General features: G+C 45.4%; 2 protein-coding genes across 7 annotated transcripts; one reads left to right on the plus strand and one right to left on the minus strand.

Moving 5' to 3' along the window:
* Nucleotides 1-2,671: 2,671 nt before the first annotated feature.
* On the minus strand, nt 2,672-11,161 carry LOC135298807 (C-C chemokine receptor type 8-like). 5 transcript variants are annotated; one of them, XM_064416844.1, is made up of 5 exons: nt 11,066-11,161; nt 6,217-6,321; nt 6,005-6,090; nt 5,850-5,918; nt 2,672-4,946 (listed from the first exon to the last, which is right to left on the minus strand). In XM_064416844.1, exons 4-5 carry the CDS (start codon nt 5,901-5,903, stop codon nt 3,867-3,869), a joined length of 1,134 nt encoding a protein of 377 aa, XP_064272914.1. In that variant the 5' UTR covers nt 5,904-5,918; nt 6,005-6,090; nt 6,217-6,321; nt 11,066-11,161; the 3' UTR covers nt 2,672-3,866. The 5 variants fall into 5 exon arrangements, with proteins under 5 accessions (XP_064272914.1, XP_064272908.1, XP_064272899.1 ...); XM_064416838.1 differs by having other exon boundaries at nt 11,052-11,152; XM_064416829.1 differs by lacking the exon at nt 11,066-11,161 and adding an exon at nt 10,052-10,560.
* Nucleotides 9,691-18,579, plus strand: SLC25A38 (solute carrier family 25 member 38). 2 transcript variants are annotated; one of them, XM_064416864.1, is made up of 7 exons: nt 9,691-9,780; nt 11,309-11,430; nt 12,025-12,109; nt 12,600-12,779; nt 13,222-13,390; nt 14,008-14,174; nt 14,915-18,579. In XM_064416864.1, exons 1-7 carry the CDS (start codon nt 9,706-9,708, stop codon nt 15,035-15,037), a joined length of 921 nt encoding a protein of 306 aa, XP_064272934.1. In that variant the 5' UTR covers nt 9,691-9,705; the 3' UTR covers nt 15,038-18,579. The 2 variants fall into 2 exon arrangements, with proteins under 2 accessions (XP_064272934.1, XP_064272942.1); XM_064416872.1 differs by lacking the exon at nt 9,691-9,780 and adding an exon at nt 10,569-10,714.
* The last annotated feature ends 4,116 nt before the right edge of the window (nt 18,580-22,695 follow it).

Below are 22,695 nucleotides of genomic sequence, written 5' to 3' on the forward strand. Positions count from 1 at the left end.
CTGCTCACAAGTCGTGCGTCAAACCTGACACACTACAGTAGCAGCTCTGCTTTGCCCTGTATTACTCGCTACCTTTAAGGGACATTAACATTTAAGGTATGTTAACCAAATATGAATATCAGCCCACACATTACAGTTAAACCTGATATATTTAGACTATAGTTATAGTTACCTTTCAACTTTGCAAACTATTTTTATATCTGGACAGAATAGCTAAAGTCATGGGGTTTTTTCTTCTGTCACGAGGCACCTTTCTGGATCCTCTTCTGGCACAGTCAATAATTTCCATGCTGCTTCATCATTGGTATACATATGTCTGTACATATGAAAAGTGTTTTCAATAGGCTGAAAATAAAACAGGATTCCCCTGGATATGATACAATTAACTTGGGGAGTCAGGCTTGGGGAGTTTCATGTATGGTAATGTAGAGGCCCATCCCTGTGCAGGAGCATCCTTCAGCTAAGAGAAGAGTGGGACACAAACACCCTTCATCAATCTTTCTCTTTCCCCTTCTTAAAGTTTTGCCTGGTTCTGACCTCCAGGTGTAGCTAGATGTTACCACAGCAGAGAGAAGAGGAATTGTCCTGCTGGCTGGCAGGTCTCCTCCAGAAGGCACCAAGTCAATCCCACCCTCATCCCCAGACTGCATGCACCAGCCTGAACAAGTGACCTGAAGGCCAGAGATTCTGCCAAGGATTTAATAAGTTTGTCTCCATGTTGCCTTGGGAAGGAGGGTTCAGCATAATGCCAGAGAAAGCCAGATATGTACTATTTTCTTATTCCCAGATACTGTTTTGGGACAACAGGCTATGATTACCTGTGCTAAAGTGGCAGTCCTGCAGCTCAGAGCTGAGAAACAATCTGCTAGGTCCCACTTGACACTATTTTCTGAGGGATCTAGCAACATCATAAGCTGGCATGTCCTCATATATCCCACTTTTTGCTGCTGTAGTTGAACAGCATGGTCCTTAAACATGCCCATACAACTGCTGCACTTATTTGCTGTGTGGCAAGTGATGAGCACCCCTGATGCCACCGCAGTGCTCCAGCCCGTCAAGGCCTTTCCATCCAGACATTCAGAGAGCATCATGAGTGGCATCAGACAAAGTCTCCATCTTTCTAAGAGATCCTCTGTAGAAGGGACCCTCTGGTGCAAGTAACACCAGTAAATCAAAAGAAAATAAGTATGTACTTAGGTTTAAGCTTGAGTGTGGGTAACAGTTACTCTAGTCTCTCTTTTAAGATGATGTGCTGAAGCGAAAACAAGATTACATCTGACTGTTCCATGTGCCAACATCATTCTAAATCCTCTTTAACCTGCATTATCTCAGCAGAAAGAAAAAGCAAGATCAGGATATGAAGGTAAGCAGCAGATATGAGCAGGAGCCATACAACAGCTGTGGTGGAACAGCTGTGGTGGAATAGCTGTGGTGGAATAGCTGTGGAGGGTACCTTTTATGCAAGTAAGTGAACAGGCACTGGGGCTGTGCAGGATGCTTTAGCTTCAGCTTCTTGTGATCCCTGCTCTTGAGAAAACCCTAAAATTTGGCATTTTCCTCAAGCTGTCCATCAGCTTGCACAGATACAGGAAGATGTCTTCTGCTCTCAATGCCCTCACACCAGCATTGCAAGGGCAGCTCCAGGGTTGTCCCTTCAGAAAGCAGAGGAGCTCTGTGACCTACAGGGATGCTTCTGGCTACCCAGAGCAACACAGGGCAGCTCTTGCCAGCCAAAAACTCTCCGGATGTGGGTCTCACTCCCCACCCTTTGCACAGGAAGGCAGCATTACCAGCTTAGAGCAGTTGGGCAGTGAGGAGAAGTTGAGGTCAGGTCCAACTCAGAGCTGCTGGTGTTGCTGATAAAACAGAAGCCAGCTGCCTCTGGCACAAAAACCCTTTAAGCTGCAGAAAGCATCTCCTGCTTCCTTGCTAGAAGGTGTTGTGGCAAGAACAGGGCAGGATGTCCTCCAGTGAGAGCTCAAAAAGTGAAAGGCTTTGCAAAGAAGGCTCTGCATGTTTCAGCTACCCTCATGCCACTGCGTTACAGCCCTTGTGGGGAAGCCCTGGATCACAGTCTCACTCCAACAGCTACATAACAGCAATCAATGAAACCTCTGAGCAGAGGAACATGTCCCCTAGCAGACATGATCAGCAACCAGAGACAGGCCATCATCACCTTGCCAGCTTGGGAAAATGGGGTCCAGCACCTGTCCCAAAGCACTCACACTCAAGGGGTGCAGGGTGAGGCTGTTGAGGCTGCAGAAATCATTCCCATCTCTTGTGCTTCAGGTGAGTGAAATGTGCTCTAGAGGGCTCATACTGTGAATCTGCAGGGGAGAGAGTTGGAGCTGTCTTCTTGCCGACCACCCTTTGGCTTTGCCCTGAATTTTTGTGAAACCCCTTCTAGAGAACCTGAGGGTTTGCATATCCCAAAAAAAAAAAAAAAACCAACCAAACCTGGCTGGCAATAAGGCACCTGAAAGGTAGAGACTGTACTGCTGTGCCAGGCAGCAATCCTGCTGCTGGGATCAGACAGCAGCTGAACTGAAAAGGGGGCAGAGAAGAGGCAGCTGGAAGGACTATCAGTTGTGTAGGTCTGTCCAGGACAGAATAAAATGCAGATGCTGACACAAATAATGATGAACAGGTCTAAAGATTGTGCAATTACGCTGCACCCAGTATCTTTATTATAAAACTTAAAATATTGTGATATCTTGTGGGGACAAATAGAAGAGAACAAAAAGCTTTAGAAAACCATTGCATTTATCTAACATTATTTGCACATATAAAAGTATATATATGTATATATATGTGTGTGTGTGTATTTGTGTATATATACACACATGGGCAAGTATAGATATGCAAGTATATGTACATAGCTCTATATATAGAGATACATATAGATATATCTATACGAATGGGTAGCCATTCACATATCAGCCATTCCAAGTTGGAACAATAACTGGAATGTCAACCCCAGCTGCCTGCTCAAGAGCAGTGACCACACTCGCATACCAGTTACCAGTTCAAAAAGTTCAAAAACATTCAGAAAGTCCCCTGACAGGGACATGTGACAGCTTACACCCACTACTTTTTCCACTCTTCAGCCTTTTTCCTGGTAACAATTTCTACATCCATTCCTACTGCACTCATTCACTCCCATAGGGGTTGTTCCTTGATATTCACAGCACCATTTCTGAGCTACAGCTTCAAACCCTTCCAGCCAAGAAGCTGCAGGCCCTGGTAGCAGATGGGGAGTCAGGATCATACCTAGATATTAATTCACATTGGTTTTACAAAAACATGGACAGCATTTATTTCTCAGTTTCTTATCCAATCACTCACTCACTCTTCTGGGGCTGGAAGCACTGTTCAGATCTGTCAACTGGGAGCCAGGCCCTGGCATGACACCTTAAGCTTGGGCCCCATTTCCCTCCAAAGAGCAGGTTCCCACTCCTGCAGCGAGTCCCATCCTGCTCACAAAGCCAACACACTCTGCTGAGACGAGGGAAGGAATGGCCAGGTGTCCAGGGTTTGGAAACATAAACAGTTCTTTTCAGTACTGAGTCTGAAGGGGGTAAGGTATGTTTGTAAGGTACCTCTCCATGTTGCTCTGGCAGTCTGAGAGTCTGCTGGTAATTTCACGAAGCAAGCAAGGCAGGATGCGCCGAGGAAAAGGGAGGATGATGCTGAAAAAAAAACCTCTAAAAAGTGAGAACACCAAAAGCAACCATGATAAAAGCAAAATCAAGCAGCTGCTTCCACTTTTTATGTCCTAAAAGGTTGCTCAAACAGTCCATGGCTGTGGATGCACAGTTGAGGATTTCTCAATTTTAGGTGTCAGGATGATTTTTGGACTTGTAGTTCTACAAGACAGTGCCAAGAGAAGACAGCTGTGAGGACTTTGTGTGCAGAGAGGAATGCTTGTCCAGGCTGCGCCCACTGAAAGCCCCGTAGCCTTTGCAGTTTGACAGCAAACATGGAGATTTTTTGAAAGTGTCACAGAGATGTTTCTTGAACTTCTCACCCACGAAAGCATAGATGACTGGGTTGAGGCAGCAGTGGACAAAGGAGAGTGCCTCAGTCAGCTCCACGGCTAGGTCTAGCCTTTGGCTTGTCTGGCAGTCATTGATGATGGACATGTTCCTCAGAGAGTCCAAAAACAGCACAATGTTGACAGGGGTCCAGGAGAGAAAGAACACAATGACAACAATAAAAATCAGTTTTATGGCTTTGTACTTGTTCTTGGTGTGGCACCTCTGCAGGTTTTTCAAGATGCTGTGATAGCAGAAAATGAGGACAACAACAGGGATTAGCCACCCTAGGATGTTGACTTCAAAATTACTGAAAATCTTCCAGCCATTGTTGTCACCAGGATAGTGAGGGAGGCACTTAATCTGGTTATTGTCATTCACTTCCTGGAAAAAAAGTAAGTCTGGCATTGATGCTAAAATGGCAACTGCCCAAACGACCAGACTGGTGATAAACCCAACAGCAGTTGTCCGAATCCCTTGGACATGGAGGGAGTGGACTATGGCCAAGTACCTGTCGATGCTCATGATGGTTATGAAGAAGACATTGCTGTAGAAACCAATGAAGTAAACTGAGCTGATGATTTTACACAGTGCATTTCCAAAAGTCCACTGGCTCACAATGGAGTACTGAACCAAGAAGGGCAGAGAGAATACCAAAAGGAGGTCAGAGACAGTCAGATTCAGCAGATACACATCAGTCATGGTCTTGATTTTTATGGAGACTGTCAGAATCCAAACAACCAAAGCATTTCCCATGAGGCCTGCCACAAACAGTATGGAGTACAGCACTGGAAATAAGGTAGATGCAAATGCTGGAATACCTTCAGGATGACAGATGATGTATAGTTCTGAGTAGTAGAAGGCATATTCATAGGCTGCAGAGGAGTTAGGTGTTGGTGAGGTGTAACTCATCTGTTCAAGGACAATGAAATTCATATGAGCCAAATCCCACATTAGTAGGTATACCAGGAAAGAGTCACCTCACACCAAGCTACATAAGGACAAAATAGATGTGCCACAACTGTGGTATAAGATGCAAATGAGGAATGAACACGAGTGACTGGCCATCCCTCTGCAAGAACCAGGATGAGATTCCTGGGGCATCACAGGGGCAGAGGAGATCAAGGAAAATATACTGTGGTGGTAAAAGTTACCAGCATCCTCCTGCTGGCTCCATATGGGGCCATGGCCCATGCCCGAGCCCAGGTGGGATACTGAGGCCAGAGACAGGGAGCATCCTCAAACCAGCAATGACATGGGCATGGCCAGGAGGCTGAGAGCCCCTGATATGGGTTTTGGGGGTCCTATTTTATGTTTCCTTCTGAAAGGAGAAAGGGAGCATAGCCCAGCTGTTAAATTGACATGTTAACACTCATCTCCGAAAAGCTTTGCTTCCAGTTAGCTGAGTGCCAGAAATGGTATGCACCAGCAGCAGTGGCATGCCCCCTTCCTGCTCACCAGCCCCTTGCAGCTTGCCCAACCCCCAGCAGCAGCCACCACATCCCTGGGCAGTACTTGTGACAGCAAACAATTAAAGAAGATGGATAGCAGCATCCCTATCAGGACGTCCTCCACAGGAAACTCCTAGCACTACCTCTGCCCTCAAGGACATTCTTCTTCCACAAGCACAGTATCATCAGCTACAGATATTTTCACCCTGTGTTTTGGTTTCTTTCCAGAGAACAGCAATCACACTGATTTCTTCTAAATGCCCATCATCTCCACCAGTACTGTGTCCCATAGGAAAAACTGAATCTCTAAGACATGCTACTGGCCCTGGCTTGCAGGAGAGCAACCCGTCAGGGAGTGACTCACCAATATGTCCTCAGAGCCACCGCTGCCCAGCAGGTCTGTCAAATTCTTCTCCATAATCCAGCACTGTGTCTGAAAGAATGCAAAAAAACTGCCTTTATATCACGTAGTTTTAAGAAGCAGGCATACTTTTATGTATATAGGCTGGCAATATTTACCTTAGCTTATGCTGCAATGCCAAGTCACAGGTAAGGTCCTTAATGTAGCAGTGCACAGTCCTAAAATAGCTTTTCCTCAGTATGACCTGTGTTACATTAAAGATGTATGAAACCCCAAGCCAGTGAGTTCAGCCTCTGTACTTAACACCTACAGAACGGAAACGTCAGCTTTATCTTCTGTGTGATCACAAAGTTTTCATTTTGACACTTACATTCTCCAGTGGAAGAGATCTGCAATTTTCTCCACGTCTTTGAAGTGTTCCTGTCTCCCACCTGCATGTCCTGCACCTGCTGTACCTGCTCTGCAGTTCCAGTGTCTAGGAGAGAGAAAGTAATGCTGTCTCTGCCCTACTCAAAGGACTTTTGGTGAAGATGGCTGAGGGGGATGGTCCAGTGCTGCCAACAGCCAGTGATGGCAAAGAGTCCCGTGTTTGCTTTAACACTTCATTTTTCCTTGGAAGGCACCTTCCCCCCGCACCCACGCAAGCACAGACAGGAATACCTAAAGGAAATTATCACAGAATCATAGCCATTTAGTTTGGAAAAGACATTTAAGATCATTGAGTCCAACTGTAATCCTAACAGTGCCAAGTACATTTGAACCTTTCTTCCCAGAACATGCACGCTGCAGGGTGCTCTCACAGACTAACACTGAAATAAAGCCCTGAACAGCCCTGAATTGCCACCAACTCTACCACATACCTACTGTGATCTCATCCAGCTTCAACACAGCTTCCATCTCATAGCTGGCTCCGATCTTCCCCACAACACAAGATACAGGGGAAAGAGCAGCCCTACTGAGCAACAGGCAACATTTGAAGTGTGTGTTATCTCCTTAAATACTGCTGCTCCTCACTAGAGCTTGGTACATCACTGAAATTCAGGCAAGTTCTGTTGCATTAATAAACAGATGAGACTCAGTTTTCTCAAGCAGAAAAAGCCAATTATTTATTCACATAACTCATTTTTTTTACAGTTTTCACAAACCTTGTGTTCAATTCCAATTGGCTACTAGTTTTCTTGCCACTCAATTAATTGGTTAATAACTGGCATTTTACCTTTCCATCAAATCTCTCTATTCTTGGATTGTTTACATATTTTCTTCACTGATTCTCATGGGACAGATCTATTGCTTATGCAGGTGCAAACTCATTTTTCTCTACTAGAATAGGTTGTTGTGTTAACTGCCTTCATTCTTACAACTTTTCCTTATGGGAACTTACAAGCTGCTGCTAGCTTAACTAGAGTAGCAGGGCCTAAACCATATTTAATAAGACCTTTATTTTATAATATTTCTACCTGTCTACAACAAGTCACATCATCTTTTTGCTCATTTTTGAACAAACAGTACCTCATTGGGCATCAGTCCATAGATGTGCTGCTAGAATTTCAATATGGAATGGTCTGTTGTCTTTCTCAAACCCTTTGGATGTCCACCTTCACTCACTATCACTCCAAAGGCAGAGGGATAAATTTCTGTGAACAAAGAAAATCTACAACTATTGCTTGTGTAGCAGTGGATGGCTTTCCTTGGCCGTAGTGGGCAGTGTGACATCAGGTCAAAGTTTTACGTGTGAGTCAAGCCATGACAGCCAAGCTCTGCTGGGTACTAACGCTTACAAAACCTGAAACTAGGAATTAAAACCAGAAACAAACTCTTCTCTTACAGGCAGTGTTACTGGCTGTTGCTGGCAGTGTTGATGCTTGATCTCCACTGCCCTTATGCAGGTTTAAAATGGCACTCACAACTCTGTTGGTGCTAAAGTGACAAAGAATATAACCAGGAATTATTCAGTGTGGAAAAGATGTGTCCACCAAATGGCAATTTGGCAGTTTCGTGCCTCTCATCTTTCATCTCCTAAATAGAGATGACGGGCTATCAGAGTACCAGGACAGCGACATGAAGGGACGCGGCTCCCTCTGCTGGGCATTCCTGCAGAACTGAGGCACATCCCTGCAGAGATGTGCGAGATCAGCAGTGCTGTTTCACCTCTTCGTTCATCGTGAGGCTTATTTTAAGGAAGAAAACGCTTCCACAGCAAGATAAGAACCTGGAGATCACTGTTTCTGTCACGGTTTCATGCTGGATGAGCTCTTTCTTGAGATGCATGCCATTTGGCCAATATTGTTGCAGCTCATTTTGCTTCAGAAAACTAGAAAACTGTCAACTGTTGATCCACGCAAAGATATGGAGGGAGAGGATCTAGCCACACCATCCCCAGTTCCATACAGAAACATTTCAAATGCATCACTTGCGTTTGTCAGCCTTATTAGAGTTAAGCTTACTCCTCTAAACAATCTACTTACCCAGTCCCAACCAGAACAACCAGAAATATGCCAAAAGGAACAGTCAAAGGGGCTTTTTTAAATTGACACATATATCCCAGAAAGCTTCCTTACATAATCAATTGTATAACAGATACACTGGGTTTGCAAGGAAAGGTTTTGATAACAAGGAGGCTGCAGGGCTGCCTGATGAGGGAAGATGCCAGAATCTGCCCCTGTGGTGGTAGTAGCCAGTTCCAGCTGTGATAGATGAGTAATGCGATGATTGACTCTCACAATTAATAAACAAATACCATGTATACAGGTTAAGAAATGTTTATAGATTTATAGTTTTGTTGTACCCCCTCTCGTGGTTATCAAGGGACAATGGGAGCTGGCACATCTGGGAGAGCTGGCTTGGGACTATGGCGACATCTGACCTCCAATCAGGATTTGAGGAAGAGATCTAAACCACTGGACAGTGAAGAAGGGGTGGATGGACACAACTTTGGGAGGGGTTAAAGGGTTAAAAAGGGAAAAACCTCCATTGTGAGGGTGCTGAGCACATGGCAGGGAAAATCTTTTGCTCCCAGCACTGTAACCTTTTTTCTTTATTCAGTCTTCATTTGTATTTTTGATAAGGTCTAATAAACCTTCCTAAACTATGAAAAGTGAGTAGCTGTTTCTCACAGCTGGCTCCAAGATGGCCCTGCTGCTGGTCAAAGCTGAGCCCATTGGTGATATTGGTAGGGCCTCTGTGATTCAGAAACACTGCGCATCAGCATCTGTGAGAGAGGGAGAACATGTGAGAGAAATGCCCTGCAGAGCCCACAGTAGTGAAGATGGAGGGGAAGGAGGAGCTCCAGGCAAGTGGAGCAGAGATTCCCATGCAGATGTGAGGCAGGGAAAGAAGCACTAGGAGGGAAGGGGACAAGCTGATCTTCTTTTCCATGAGTCAGCAGACAAAGTTAGTTAATGAAATAAAAGGCAGTCACTCACTCAAGGAGGGAAGCGCTTAACAAGAGAGGAGCTTGCTGAAGGGAAGAGGGAGACCATAAGGAAGTGCTTTTGCTAGCCTGTGTGTTACATTTTCTCAGAAAAACGTGTTGTCTCTTTCTTCAGGGGCTGCCACAAGGCAAAGCGAGCCCAGGAGAGGAAGTAGTTTGTGCATAATGGCTACTGCTGCACACAGGGTTTTCCTTCTAGGAACACCTAGAGCATGACGTTCTGGACATGTCATTCCTTACTTGGCCAAGGCACAGCAAACAGGCAATTCTTAGAAAAGCAGCTTTCAAAGCCATAACTTGCTCCTCCCAGCACCTCCAGTTTTGTTGTTGATAAGCAGTGTCTGGCTCTGCAGGCACAGCAAAGCCACAGTGTCAGGGCTGGCACAGGTCTAATACTGAAACTCTTCATTTTGGTGCCTCATTTCTTCAATGCTCTGGAAAGCCAGCCTTCCTGTGCTCTTAGCCCAGGATGTGGATGAGCAAGTGGAAACACTAGCAAGAGCGGTAAGGATGCATCTCAGGTTTCTGAACAACGTGGTATCTATAGGAAGCTGGTTTGTTTTGTGGGGAAGTGGGAGGTGTGAACTGAGGGAAGACATGAAAGCTGTCATTATGAACTGACCCCACTGCCCATGTGTGACAGAGCGTGCTGGGGTTCTGGATACAGCACAGAGCGCTGGAATATAGAGTACAGTTGCTGGAACTGAGTAAATTCTGGTGACCCCAACTTCAGGCCATGGATGAGGCCACAAAGTTGATCAGAGGACTGGAGTACCTGCTCTATGGAGACAGACTGAGCACTGGGGCTGCTCAGCTTGGAGAAGAAAGGGTTCTGTGGAGATCTCACAGAAGCCTTCCAGTATCTGGAGGGGGTCTACTGGGAAGCCAGAGAGGGAGTCTTCATTGGGAACTGCAACGATAGGACGGGGAGTAATGGGTATGAATTGAAAGAGAGGAAATTTAGGTTAGATATTAGGAAGAATTTTTTTCTGTGAGGGTGACGAGACACTGGAATAGGCTGCCCAGAGAAACTGTCCATGCCCCCCATGCCTGGCAGTGTTCAAAGCCACACTGGATGGAGCCTTGAGCAGTGTCTAGCGGGAGGCGTCCCTTCTCGTGGCACAGGGGCTGGAAATAGAGGAACTTCAAAGATCCACTTCAGCCCCTTTCCGTTCTACGATTCTATGCAGACCGTCCAAGAGCCGTGACAAACCCGCGATGCGGGGGCAGAGGCCGGCTGGGGCCGGCAGGCCGCTGCTCTCCCCGGGCCGAGGCAGAGCGAGGCCTGGGCGGGCGAAGGGCTCCGGGAGCCGCATGCGCCGGGCGGGGCGGTGCTGCGGGCGGGGCCGGCTCGGGGCTGAGCGGGGCCGGGCCTCGCCGCTGCCCGCCGCGCTCTGGGGCAGCGGGCGGCGCTGGGATGCCGGGCCGGGAGGCGGAGGTACGGCTGCGCCGGGCCGGGTCGCCGCGCCGGGCCCTGCTCGCTCTCTCGCCCTGCCGAGGAGAGCCCGGGGGCAGCGCCCCGGTGGGACGCGAGCGGGGCTCGCTGCGCCCCCTGCGCTGCTGCGTTCCGCGGCCTCGGGGCAGCGGGGGGGACGGGGGGATGGGTCCAGCCCCGTCCCGGGCGGACCTCGGGGCACCATTGCTGGCTCGGAGTGTGCCCCACTCTGTTTCTGATCTGTCCCTGCTTTCTAGGCTGCCGTGATTAATGAAGAAACTCGTTCTTCATTAGCAAACACCGTTATATGTTTATAATAATGCAAACCCTCTATAAACACCTAAAAACCTTCACCCTGCCGTGGCTTTGTGCCTCCTGCGGTATTATTTCCCGAGAGGTGCCGGGAGGCAGCTGCTGTGGGTAGCAAAGGCAGCCTCAGCTGAGCAGGCCGTGCAGTGCTTTTGGGTGCATTTGGGCCGGGTTTGGGTCTGCGCAGTGCCCGTGGCAGCGGGGGGTCCGTGGGGTGCAGGGTGGGAAGGAAGGGTTGTGCCATTCTTAATTAAATGGCCATTTAAAGTTCTGTTCTTCCTCTTTCAGATGCATCCAGTCCTAAAGGCCTTTGTGTGCGGCTCCATCAGTGGCACTTGTTCCACGCTCCTCTTCCAGCCCCTTGACCTGCTGAAAACTCGCCTGCAAACTCTGCAGCCTGCTGTGAATGGGTGAGAGGAGGGGGATGTGTCTGCGTGAGGGGCCTGGAGGTGCTCTGCCATAGGCTTCTACCTTATTTATTGCTTGGAGTTGTAATCTGGGAAATCAGTCTTTGTAAAAGAGGAGGTATATTTTTATATTACAGAGAAGCATTTCTATTACAGAAAAATGTCTGTGAGTGGTTCTGAATGCCACTGGAATAACTTGTAACCTCAACATTTGTTCTCATCTGAGAGACTGGTGTTTGCTGGAGTGGCTACCATGCAGTTTCATGGGGTATCCTCTTCCTGAAAAAAAAATCCTGTGTGGTTGTCATGTAATTTTTCATGCATACAGCTTGGTGTAGTCAACCTACAATTTGCTGCTGCTAACAAAGGGAGTGAGCAACTAAAAATGCTAGTGGGTATTACAAGTTGTGAGATACAGAAGGTGATGGATAAGCCCTGGAAAGAGCAACCAAGAAAAGCAGACTGAGATGAAGAAGAGCATCTTAGAGCTGCCAAGTTAATGCACAGATATATGAGTGAAAGGGGTGTCTGTGGAGTACATCTGCCAAGGAGCAGAAGTAGATAATTTCTTCAGTTCTTGTCTTGTCTTTCTTTCAGGTCTGGTCGTGCTGGGATGGTAACACTGCTCTTTAGGGTTGTTCGTACTGAGAGTATTCTGGGGCTCTGGAAAGGTGTCTCTCCAGTAAGTGGCTGGTCTAACTCTGGCTTGTAAAAATAAGTAAATAAATAAGCTTACTGTTTTTTGCTAATTATGTCAGCCTAAATTTAAATAGCCAATTCTTGTACAATTATGAATGAAACCACATGATTTAGATTACATCCTACTTTAAAGAGTTAACCAAATCAGTGAAATTCACAACATTATGGCAGTTTTGAATACTTTTGTAAAGGTGGTGTCGTAACTGCAGGAGCTTCATTTTGGTTTGGAATATGCTGTGCCTAGAAAACTGACATTGAGGAATGCAGTAAATCCTGGCATCCTTTGAATAATTTGTCTGTCAGTGCCATAAATGATTTCTACCTTATCTTTTTTCCTCAGCATGTTAGCTTTAGTGATATTTTTGTTTTCTACAAAGCTTCCTGTCAAGTTGAACAGTCTCAGAAATGTTCTGTAGTGTATTTTGTCTTATGTAAGCTTTTTCTTTCTTCATCTGCTTCTGCTTCTCCTGAAGTCTTTTGCAAGATGTATTCCTGGGGTTGGAATTTACTTCAGCACTTTGTACGTGATGAAGCAAAAATTTCTTGTGGACCGTTCACCCACAGCTGTGGAGTCTGTCTTCCTGGGCGCTGCTGCTCGTGCAGTTTCTGGGATTTGCATGTTGCCAGTGACTGTAGTGAAGACACGATATGAGGTATGACTTTCCAATTAGTCCCCTGTTAATGGTGTCACACACCTTCCTTGAGTTGCAAAATATAAATCCTTCTGCCTGGAGAAGGTTGCTGCCACTTGGGTACCGCCAGGAATGTAGTCCTGATTTCACCTCAGTTCACACATTGTGCAGGAAATTATATTTAGGCAAGAAGATTAAATAGAATTTGCCCTAAGATTTATAGGTTTCAGTTGTATACAGTATTTCTGTAGCATCTTTCATGTTACCTCCCTGAAGGATTCTTTTAAAGACTGAGTTAGGTGAAACCTGGTTTTTGCCTTGGGTTGTCCTCTGTGTTGCCATCTTGGCTATCACATTAAGTTCACACTACCATTTGTTTGGCTATTATATCCTCAAGTGTGTGTGTAGAGCTCCTCAACGTGTGCCTGGCACATGGATGACTGACGTTTGTCTGCTCTTGCAGAGTGGAAGATTTGGCTATGGGAGTGTGTATGGAGCCCTGAAGAGCATCTATCAGACTGAGGGGGCTCGTGGCATGTTCAGCGGGCTCACGGCCACGCTGCTGCGGGATGCACCCTTCTCTGGCATCTACCTGATGTTCTACACACAGACCAAAAACCTCACACCCCAGGGTGAGGCTGAGTGTTGGATGCTGGAGTGGAAAATGTTCCTCTTCTCAGATCTTGCCCTGGAGCTGATAGCCTGCATGCTCTGCTTGTTGCCCTCCACCTTGGTAGTTAAATTAGTCTCCTTTAGGGCTTTGGGTCACTCACTCACATTTGCCTGTGGAGAACTGTAGACCTAGAGCTGAGGTCAGTGCAGAAATGGAGACTGGCCCTAAATTGATTGATTGTCTTCATGAAGGCTGACGCATAACTGGGTTAGTGAGCAGTTGAAAGACAGGGTGTCTTAAGCACTGCTTGCTGCTTCTGCTTGTCTTGCATAATGCTCAGTTTCCACTAAACCGGGGCTTCTCTGGTATTAAAACCCACTGGGGCAACATTTTAGAATTTTTTTCTTTTCTGATTTTCTGTTGAATTCAGTTCCCCAGCAAATGAGGTTTTTCAATAGTGCTAACTTTTGACTAGTAGCCACTTTTCCCCTTGAAAGGTTTCTTTAGCTGCATGGATTTTAACTTTTCTTAGGTTCTGATGTTGATTTAATCATTCAATAGCTTTCACTTTGTCACACAGCATGAGTGTTCCTGGCCTGAATGGTGTCTGAGTGTGTTCTCTTTGCTCTGTTGCAGACCAGCTGGATCCAGTGCTTGTGCCCTTGCTGAATTTTGGCTGTGGGATCCTTGCAGGGATCTTGGCCTCTTTGGCAACACAGCCTGCTGATGTCATCAAAACACACATGCAGCTGTCACCCCAAAAGTACCATAGGACAAGACAGGCCATTGCCTTTATCTACAAGGTGAGGTGAATCCCTTTTGACATACACAACCACATCCTCCGTTCTGATCCCCTTGCTCAAAGCACAGGTTTGCTGGGGAAATTGTTGCCTTTTCAAGGAGGTGAACAAGTGTCAGTGCTTTACCTGCTCTTGCAGTTGGACAATTCAGTGTCAGCATTTTCAAGATGATGAAGGGGGTCATGCTGTGGTAGAAGAAGCCTGTAGTGTGCAGTGTGAAATGCTGGTTTCAGATACAAACCAGCTACAAAATAATTTTTTGCTGTTTAGACATCAGAAGAGAAATAAATGCCCAGGTCTTTATCCCAGAAATGGGATGGAGAAGTAGTCAAAGGCCACAGCTCCTGCTTCCTTCAATACTTAGAAATCTCAGAATAGCTAAGAGACTTTCATAAATATGAAGCTCTAAAACAAAGACCAGTCATTTTCCTGTAGCATCTGGAGAAGATTACACCCTTCTTTTCTCTTTGTTGGATTTGAGTGTGCCTTTCCCTGTCTGTTGTCTCCATCCTGGCCTTCCTTTTTCCCACTCACTGCTCTTCCTGCTTTTCTGGGTAGCCCTGCAATAGTGCAGTGCTACAGGTTCTTCCTAAACACTAAATGCTATTTAAGCCCGGGTCTTTCAGAGACTGATCTGGGTCTGAGCCTGAAATACATCCTGTGCTTGTTCCTAGTAATAAATGATGAGAAATTAAAACCCTCTAGGCAGATTGGGATGAATTGCTGTTTATCTCCTGTTGCAGGACTTTGGGCTGGTGGGCTTTTTCCGAGGCGGTGTGCCCCGAGTTCTCAGGCGCACTCTGATGGCAGCAATGGCATGGACGGTGTATGAACAGATGATGGAAAAAATGGGCATGAAATCCTGACTGAGCTGCACGAGAAAGGACCAGCTTCACTCCTTCTCCCGTTTGTTGTGATCAACTGGCACTGAGAAGTTCCCAGTTCCACAGAGGAATAAGCCTTCTTCAGCTCGGAGGAAAGAAGTCCTTCTGAGACAGGGGATTAAGCCTTTTGGCAAGTAGAGGAAAGGAAGGATCGGATCTTTGTGTTGTTTGATCAATGCATTCCAGAAGGACTGCACTTGCAGACTGCTGTGGGAAATGGCAGGGTTTTCACAGCCTGGTAACTATGCTGAGAAGCCCCTTTCAAAAATAACTCTGTGCTCACCACCTTTATGCAATGAGACAGTATTAGAGCAAAAGTGTTTGAGGAGAAAACAGTGATGACAGAACCTGCCAGCTAGCCTGTTCCTTGCTGGTGTGGCCAGAAAGGCCACAGTAACCACCATCTCATATAGGTCCTCCTTCCTCATATGCTTTATTCTCATAGGGGAACACTAGGCCCTGGTGGGAAACTGGATGTGTCTCATGGTGCTTATATTGCAGAGTGGGTGGAAAGAAATGAAGTGCAGAGGAAAAGCTACAAACATGGTCTCTGCCATCACTTCTGTACTGTGGGTGGTCACAGAGAAAGTAACTGGAACCACCTTGCTGTGTTGTGTATTATTATGTTATTGAGCACCTTAACACTCTTGAAATGTCCTTCTGCCTCTACAGCAGAGTTTGAGAGTTTGCACAGGAATTAAGAAGCATAAGGCACTTTAGAATTGATTGCTACCAAAGTTCTACTTGTTCTCTGAAAAAAAAAAAAAAAGCTGCTGGTCTAACTACAGCAGGAACACTCAAGTGGGTTTTGTTGGGTTTTTTTCATGTAGTTGTCATAGAGACTCATTTGTGTCCCGTTCTTTATTTGTTAATCCCTGATCAGCATCCTCAGTGTGAAGTGGTACTTAGATGTAGCTTTTAGGGCCATGGCTCATAATGCATAAATGTATAATGGAAACAGATATAGATACTGGCACTTCACATTTTCCTTAAAACGTCGCTGATTGCATGTGGAGTATGTTTTAGTTTGGAAAGAAAAGGTTGCTATTTCTGTAAGCTTTCTCCAAAGTTTGAGCCCTGTGGGTGCTTGGTAGTGACCTTTAATTCCCTTAGGGCTCCACACAGACCCTTCCCATTTTCCTGGCTGATCCTTTTCTCGTGTCAGGTAGTCTATGTTCGAGTATGCCTGAGTTTAATACACTTTTCATCCTCTGTGCCTTCTTACTCTTTCCTGCTGTGTTACTCAGTGTGTGCCAGGTGCAGCCTGATCCCTCCCTTCACTTGTGCCTCTGTGGTGGGTTGGGTCCTTTGCAGCTCTGTTAGCATAGCCATGAAGCTGGCGTGGAAGTGTGCATCCTGTTCATAGTGTGCCTTGCTTTGGCTTTTATTTTCTTAAATATCTAGGGATATTGCAATTCACATTAGAACAAGAGCAACTGTCTCTAAACATGAAGATATGACACTGTAGCTGTATGGACAACCACTGCTACCTGCTGTTCATAAATTTTAGAGTGTATTTTGGACAATCATTGCCTGCCCAGGCAACTTCCTGGGTGCAAGAACAGAGGGGATGTGGGTTGTTAAAGGTGTTCTTCACCAGATTACAACTCCAAGAATGCTTGATGACTGATGTAAAAGTTGAGGGAAGTGTAAGAGGACAGGCTAGAGGCTTGGAAAGTGTTGCCTGTTTTCAGACTCAGCCCATCTGTGAGGGGAGTCTGGTCCTCTGCAGTGCAGGAGTCTCCAAGAATGGTGGTGGAGGGTTCTGTGTGCACATCTACGTGTTAGCAACAGAGCACTGCATCAAATCAGGCACGTGGCACGTTGTTTGCTAAATCCTAAATGTGAACACCTGTTCGTTCCTTTCTTTTGCTGTTACTTCTGCCCTTAGTGACCAGAACTTGTGAAAGTGCATGAAACCATGGTAACTGCACACCCTGCTTGTTTGCTATCCCGAGCACTACTGGCACAGAGCTGGGGAACCAAGTCTAGGATTGCTGACCTGGCAGAATAAGGTGGCATTTAGATGAGTTACCTCCTTCCCCTATGTATGGGATCAAACCAGCATTGTGCTGGGAGCCTGAATTTGTTTGGTGCTTTATAAATCTGGCATGAGTTGGATCTGTTGAACATCCTGGGCTGTGGTAGCCAAGGGCAGTGTGTGGGGTCACCTGCAAGGTGCTTCACACATATTTAGTTCCTGATTTAGCAATGGCAACGCAATGTGCAACCTGTGCAGACAGAAACTTAAGCTCTTAAAAATGAGGCAGGCAAGCAAAGAATGCGAGGTAATCTGGAATTAAATAAGGTACTCACCAGAAATCTGAATTTCAAGAACACTTTGGTGGGTTTTATGTCCCTGTACTTCTGCCTGGTCAAAGGAAGAAGTAAAGAGTTTATTTCCATGTGCTAATGTTTTAAGGTCTACTGTGGGGTTGTTTGTTTTAAATCTGGAATCAGGCCTAAAGCAGTGTTAGCTTTTACTTTGGGAAAGTTTTTCCATTCTGCTTTGGTGCTTTGTTATTGGAGTAAAATGAAAAACTCTATGATTTTTGGCTTGTGGATTAACCTGGGCTCCTCTGGGTTTAACAAATAGAGAATCTAAACTGCCCTGTGTTTCATCTATCAGAGGTGCTGCAAATCCAAAAGCTTATCTACCTGTGAGTTAGGGAGAATGAATTCTGTGGTGCAAGCTTGTTTGTCTCTCTTTGTTATTTCTTTTGTCAGGTGTCATATAAGGGGTAAGGGAAAGCCTGAAGTTCTGCTTCACTCTTTTCTGAAAGCTTTATTACATATTACAGGCATAAGACTATTTCTCAGCTCTGATCCTTACCGTTTTCCCCTCTTCAAAAACATTCTGTTGCTGAAGTGATTTATTGAAGTTGCTCCTTGATAGCTGTAGCTCAAGACAATTGAGTGCATGGACTTGAAGTTTAGATGTATTCCCCTTGAGGTTTAATGCTTCTACTTAACAACAAATTGTCACTGTACAGCCTAAAGTAAATCAAATAAAAGATCTGGACAGAGGTGGTTAATCACCTACCTCCATCATGCCGGCAATTCAACACTAACAATCTTGTCAGATAATCATTTCCAAAGCCATCTTGGCTTGGATTCTGGGGTGTGCTCCCTCTGTGCACTTCAGGATGGCAGTGGGATCCCTCTTGGGACTGACCTCTGTTGCTGGCAATGCACTGTTAGTGATCGTGCACTGTCTCTGCTTGCCCCTGCAGCTGTGGCTAAGAACACAGCTTGCTGGCATGTGAGGCAGGCAGTGTTTAAGTGAGTTGTAAGGACACAAGAGAAATAGTCTGATTATTCATGCCTTAGAAACTTTGTTTCCACTCCTCCTGTGTGATGATTTGTTTGGTTTTTTTTTCCTCTCAGTCTCTTAAACAGAACTGGAGCTTTGAAACATTGCATAGCTTTGAGTATTATGAGTCTATATAGTATGTGTCTATATAAAATATTTATGTGAAAAGGTGTATTATATGTTTCTATTAAAAACTGGTTGCTAAAATTAAGGAAGTAATCTCTTCAGTGTTGCTTTTAAAAAACCCAAACAGACAAGCCCCAAACTGATTAAATGCACAAGGGATTGGAGGGAGCAGAGACTTAAGAAGGCAGAAGGAGTTTTCCAAGAGGACAGGACTGTTGCATGTGTTCAGAGCCCATAAGAGGCAAGGAATATTCTCTTTTTCTGTGGTGTATAATATGCACAGGTTGTAGCCATGATATTTTATGAAAAATCCTCTGCTAGGATTTTTCCCATCCTGAGGAGCTGAGAGCCTCAGGAAAGAAATGTAAACAATAACCATCTGCTGCTGTGGAATGCAACAGGTGCATCTTCCATTGGTCCATGTGGATTGTTTTCAATTAGTGACCAAGCACAGCCACCTCTGCCAAGGCTGTGAGCGGTCACAGGATTTTGTTATGCATTCTATTCTATTCTATTCTATTCTATTCTATTCTATTCTATTCTATTCTATTCTATTCTTGTTCTTTGTAGCCTTCTGATCATCTTCTCTCTCTGTTTGTTTAGTATAGTTTTAATGTAGTATTTTAGTATAATATATAACATAATAAATCAGCCTTCTGAGAGAAATGGAGTCAAGCCTCTTGTCCCCACACTTGGATGGTTCGCCGCAACACACAGGTTGTGCTTGTAGAACCTAAATAAACTTTGCTTAAATGGAAAAAACACACAGTACTGGAGAATGTTGTGTTTTACACAGCTTCCTCTGCCTGCCTGCTGTGTGTAAACACAGATGGCTGTTGAATCCCTGTACTAGCTGGTGAAATACCTGCCTTCAGGACAGTGGGGTTTTAAGATCTCTGGGGAGAAACTGTTTTTAGTCTCCTGCTGATCAGGTTTTTGCTACTCAGGCAGTCTGATCACAGCAGGGGACCAGAAATTGTGCCTGGGACACAATAGTCTCCTGCAAGGCATAATGCAAGGGAATGCTGAATTGCTGGGATCTCCTCTTGCTGTCACAGTATGGTCCTGGGATTCAGAAGCAGATAGGTTGTACTAAGCAAAACATTGTTGTTGACACTGAGATGTGCATCTTCCAGATGTGAAGATCCCAAGCTTCTTTTCTTGCTTAGATAATACATTCTCACATGGAGCAGTTTTCATGGACGGCTTATCTGTGTGTAACAGACCTACCAGACAGCTCTGAGGTACAGCCTTGTGCCAGCTGTGCTTAAATTGCTTGTGCAGGTTCCTGGTCGCAAGCTGGGCCTGGGACAGTGCCTGCTCCTGCACACGGGGCTCCCCAGGGCTCTCCTGCTGCCTTGAAGAACCACCTCCTCTGTAGGGCCTGTTGCCATCCATGCTGCTGACCGCTGCCCCAGCTGTGAGAAGAGATAGCAGACAAGCTCTCTCACCCTTCTGGGTGGTAGAAGGTGGGGAAGATTGAAAGTTTAAAGGCACTGTGGTTGTAACAAAACATTGAGTTACAGATCTCCCTTCCTCATTAAAAATGGGCAAACACTTTGCTTGCTTTTTTAATTTTAACGAGTTTTGTTCCGCACATAAGCACTGACGCCAGACTGGAACAGGAAGGATTCCTCATCCCACACAGGCACATATATATGTGTACTTTTGTGAACTCCATGTGGGTTTCTTGAATATGCTTATCCCTTCTGGCTTTGCTGCTTATTTCAAAATAGCAAGCTGATTGTCCACATTGCAGTTTCTTAATTTGTGATTTTAGCACTGTAAAATGCTTTAGGAGTTTTTATCATAATGCATTAAGGAGTTTTAATAAAAATGACAAAATCCTAGTGAGAGGTTAAAATGAGACCTCTGCAAGTTTTTGTAACAGCTTAGGCAATTCTAACTTTGTAGAACTAGAAATAAATTTGCAAAAATATGTTTTCCCAAAACGTGTAAAAAGAATAACAAGCCTTTGAAACACAAGCCAAAATGGAATTTACAGGGAGGCACAGTAACATTAGTTCAGTTTCACTGAAAGTGGGTTGATCTTCATAGCTCTTCTTTGCCTTCTGCAGGGGTGCTACATGATCTGATCTCTTGGGTGACACCCACTGTCACGTTTGGTGGGGAAGATACTGCCTGAAAGGCTTTCTGCCTTTCACACAACCCAACCCCTTCATTGCAGAGCTGTCCTGGCAGCACAGAACACCTCCTCTGCACCCTGTGAGGAGCCCTCTCTGCCAGCACTGGGGTCCTGGTGCAGCCCCCTGCTCAGAGGCTTCTGGTCAGGGCTGCTGCTCTGCTGCAGCCTGGGCTGGCTCGCTGGGAGATGCTCTTTCCAGGGCTTTCTGACCACCCCGGCACCTACTGGAGATCCTCAATGTAGCTCTGTGATGCTTCTCTCTGCACCTGTGGGCCCCAAGTCTCCCTGGTTCTTCAGGAGGACCGGTGCCTCAAATCCACCTTTCCTGGCTTTCCTTGCTGCAGAGCAAGGCTGTTCCCAGGGGCTGCCAGCAGCTCTGCATGTAATTGTGTAACAGAGCTCAGTGTGAACTTTGGACAAGGGAAACCTTGTCTAAAACATGTGATAAGATAGATACACTTTCACCTCAGGGACATGTCCATTCGCAACAGATTGTTTTAAGCTGTCTCAGCGCACAGATAAAAAATAAAGGCAAGCTTTCAGGTTTTTTAAGAAAATAGCTAGAAAGATTTTATTGTCCAGCTTCATCACCACTTTTCCAAACTGTCTCATGGGTTATGGGCCTCATGGTCTACCAGAAAGGGCCCATAAGCATAACAATAAAAAATAAATGAGGTATCAGTGATGCTAGAGGAGTCTATAACACCAGTGGCACTCCTTTGATAACATCATACAAACTGCAATATTCAATACTTAATTTCCAATCATTATGTTCAAATACATTTTTAATACAGACGGGTTTCAATTGTGCAGAAGAGCTCCAGGTGAAATCTATTACCATGGTGACATCACCAACAGTTCTCCCTTCCTAAGATAATATTCACTCTGCTCCTGTCTCCTTAGGAGAGACACAGTTTGTACACAGCCATCAGGTCTCACCATCCACAGTGCCCTTACCCAAGTGTCACAGATATCTATCATCTCAGGAAATAATAGTTCACACTCCGGCTGAGGGCTCACTAACCTGTTGCTGAGTTTCATTTTACCTACTCTGTCACCACCATGTGGCAAATGCTTGAATTACTCAGCATATTCTAAAGCTGATTTGGTAATCTTGCTAATTAACACCGTCTGATAAGCACGAAGAAAAGAAGGATAGAGAGCCATTTTCCAGGAGACAAAGAACATACGTGAGGCAATGTTGTAACCTGCAATTCTTCCCCAGAGTAACTCGGGGCTCAGGCATTGAAAAAGAGAGTTCAGGCCCAGTCACACTGATGTGGTTATACGAGGTTAAAATAGAAGGGAGGAAACTAAAGGAATACTGTTGTTAGAAAGATGTGAAGATTAATTATCACTTGCAGAAGGCATTGGCAATAGTATTTGCACAGTCCAGAAATGTTTCCAGATCTGGACGATAGCAAGCATAGCAAAGTAAGTATCACTACTTTTCTTTTTTTCCCAAGAAATTCCTTTCTCAGGCCTGTGTCTGAGAATAGGACAAAGATGAGAAAGACGAAGATTCTTAAATCTCATAACTTTCTGTGGTTTCTTAAAAGCAAACAACAACAAAAAAACCCCAAACACAACAACACACACAAAAGAAAGGGGCAAGTACCAGAAGAATGTCTACTGCAGAACAAGGATGTGTAAGTTCAGTGTCAATTTCACCTGGTTTTACTGTCCAGCTCTCCTGCGTGGTGCCAGAGGAGTGCCCCTGCACGGAGGGGGAATGTGGGTGCAGGGAAGATGCTGCAGCTTCCTAGAAGCTTCCCCCCACATCTGGAAATTTAGAGCCTAGATATAATTCATCAAATAATCACCAGCCCTGAGAGCATACATTTCACTTTCAGCAGGAAAATAGAATTGTAAAATGTTTAAAATAAGTCTTTGCTTTCTATTCACTTCAGGACCTTAAAAACAGCCTTGATGTTGCTTGGAGCACAAGTCTTGGGATGCCGTGAGGCAGGAGCAGACTGACAGAACCACAGAACCAGTTCAGTGGGAAAAGGCCTCTGAGATCCCGGAGTCCAAGCCATGACCAAACACAGCCTG

This window comes from Passer domesticus, chromosome 1 (genome assembly GCF_036417665.1).
Source record: "Passer domesticus isolate bPasDom1 chromosome 1, bPasDom1.hap1, whole genome shotgun sequence".
Classification (NCBI taxonomy): Eukaryota; Metazoa; Chordata; class Aves; order Passeriformes; family Passeridae; genus Passer; species Passer domesticus.

Bases quoted from the DNA above. Each gene is read 5' to 3' on its own strand.
- SLC25A38 (XM_064416864.1), top strand. From the start codon at position 9,706: ATGCTCTGGAAAGCCAGCCTTCCTGTGCTCTTAGCCCAGGATGTGGAT. The intron at 12,780-13,221 runs GTATGACTTTCC...CTGCTCTTGCAG, and splicing joins TAGTGAAGACACGATATGAG to AGTGGAAGATTTGGCTATGG. The intron at 13,391-14,007 runs GTGAGGCTGAGT...GCTCTGTTGCAG, and splicing joins CAAAAACCTCACACCCCAGG to ACCAGCTGGATCCAGTGCTT.
- LOC135298807 (XM_064416844.1), bottom strand. From the start codon at position 5,903: ATGGAGAAGAATTTGACAGACCTGCTGGGCAGCGGTGGCTCTGAGGAC. The intron at 4,947-5,849 runs GTGAGTCACTCC...GTCCTTGAACAG, and splicing joins GTGGCTCTGAGGACATATTG to ATGAGTTACACCTCACCAAC.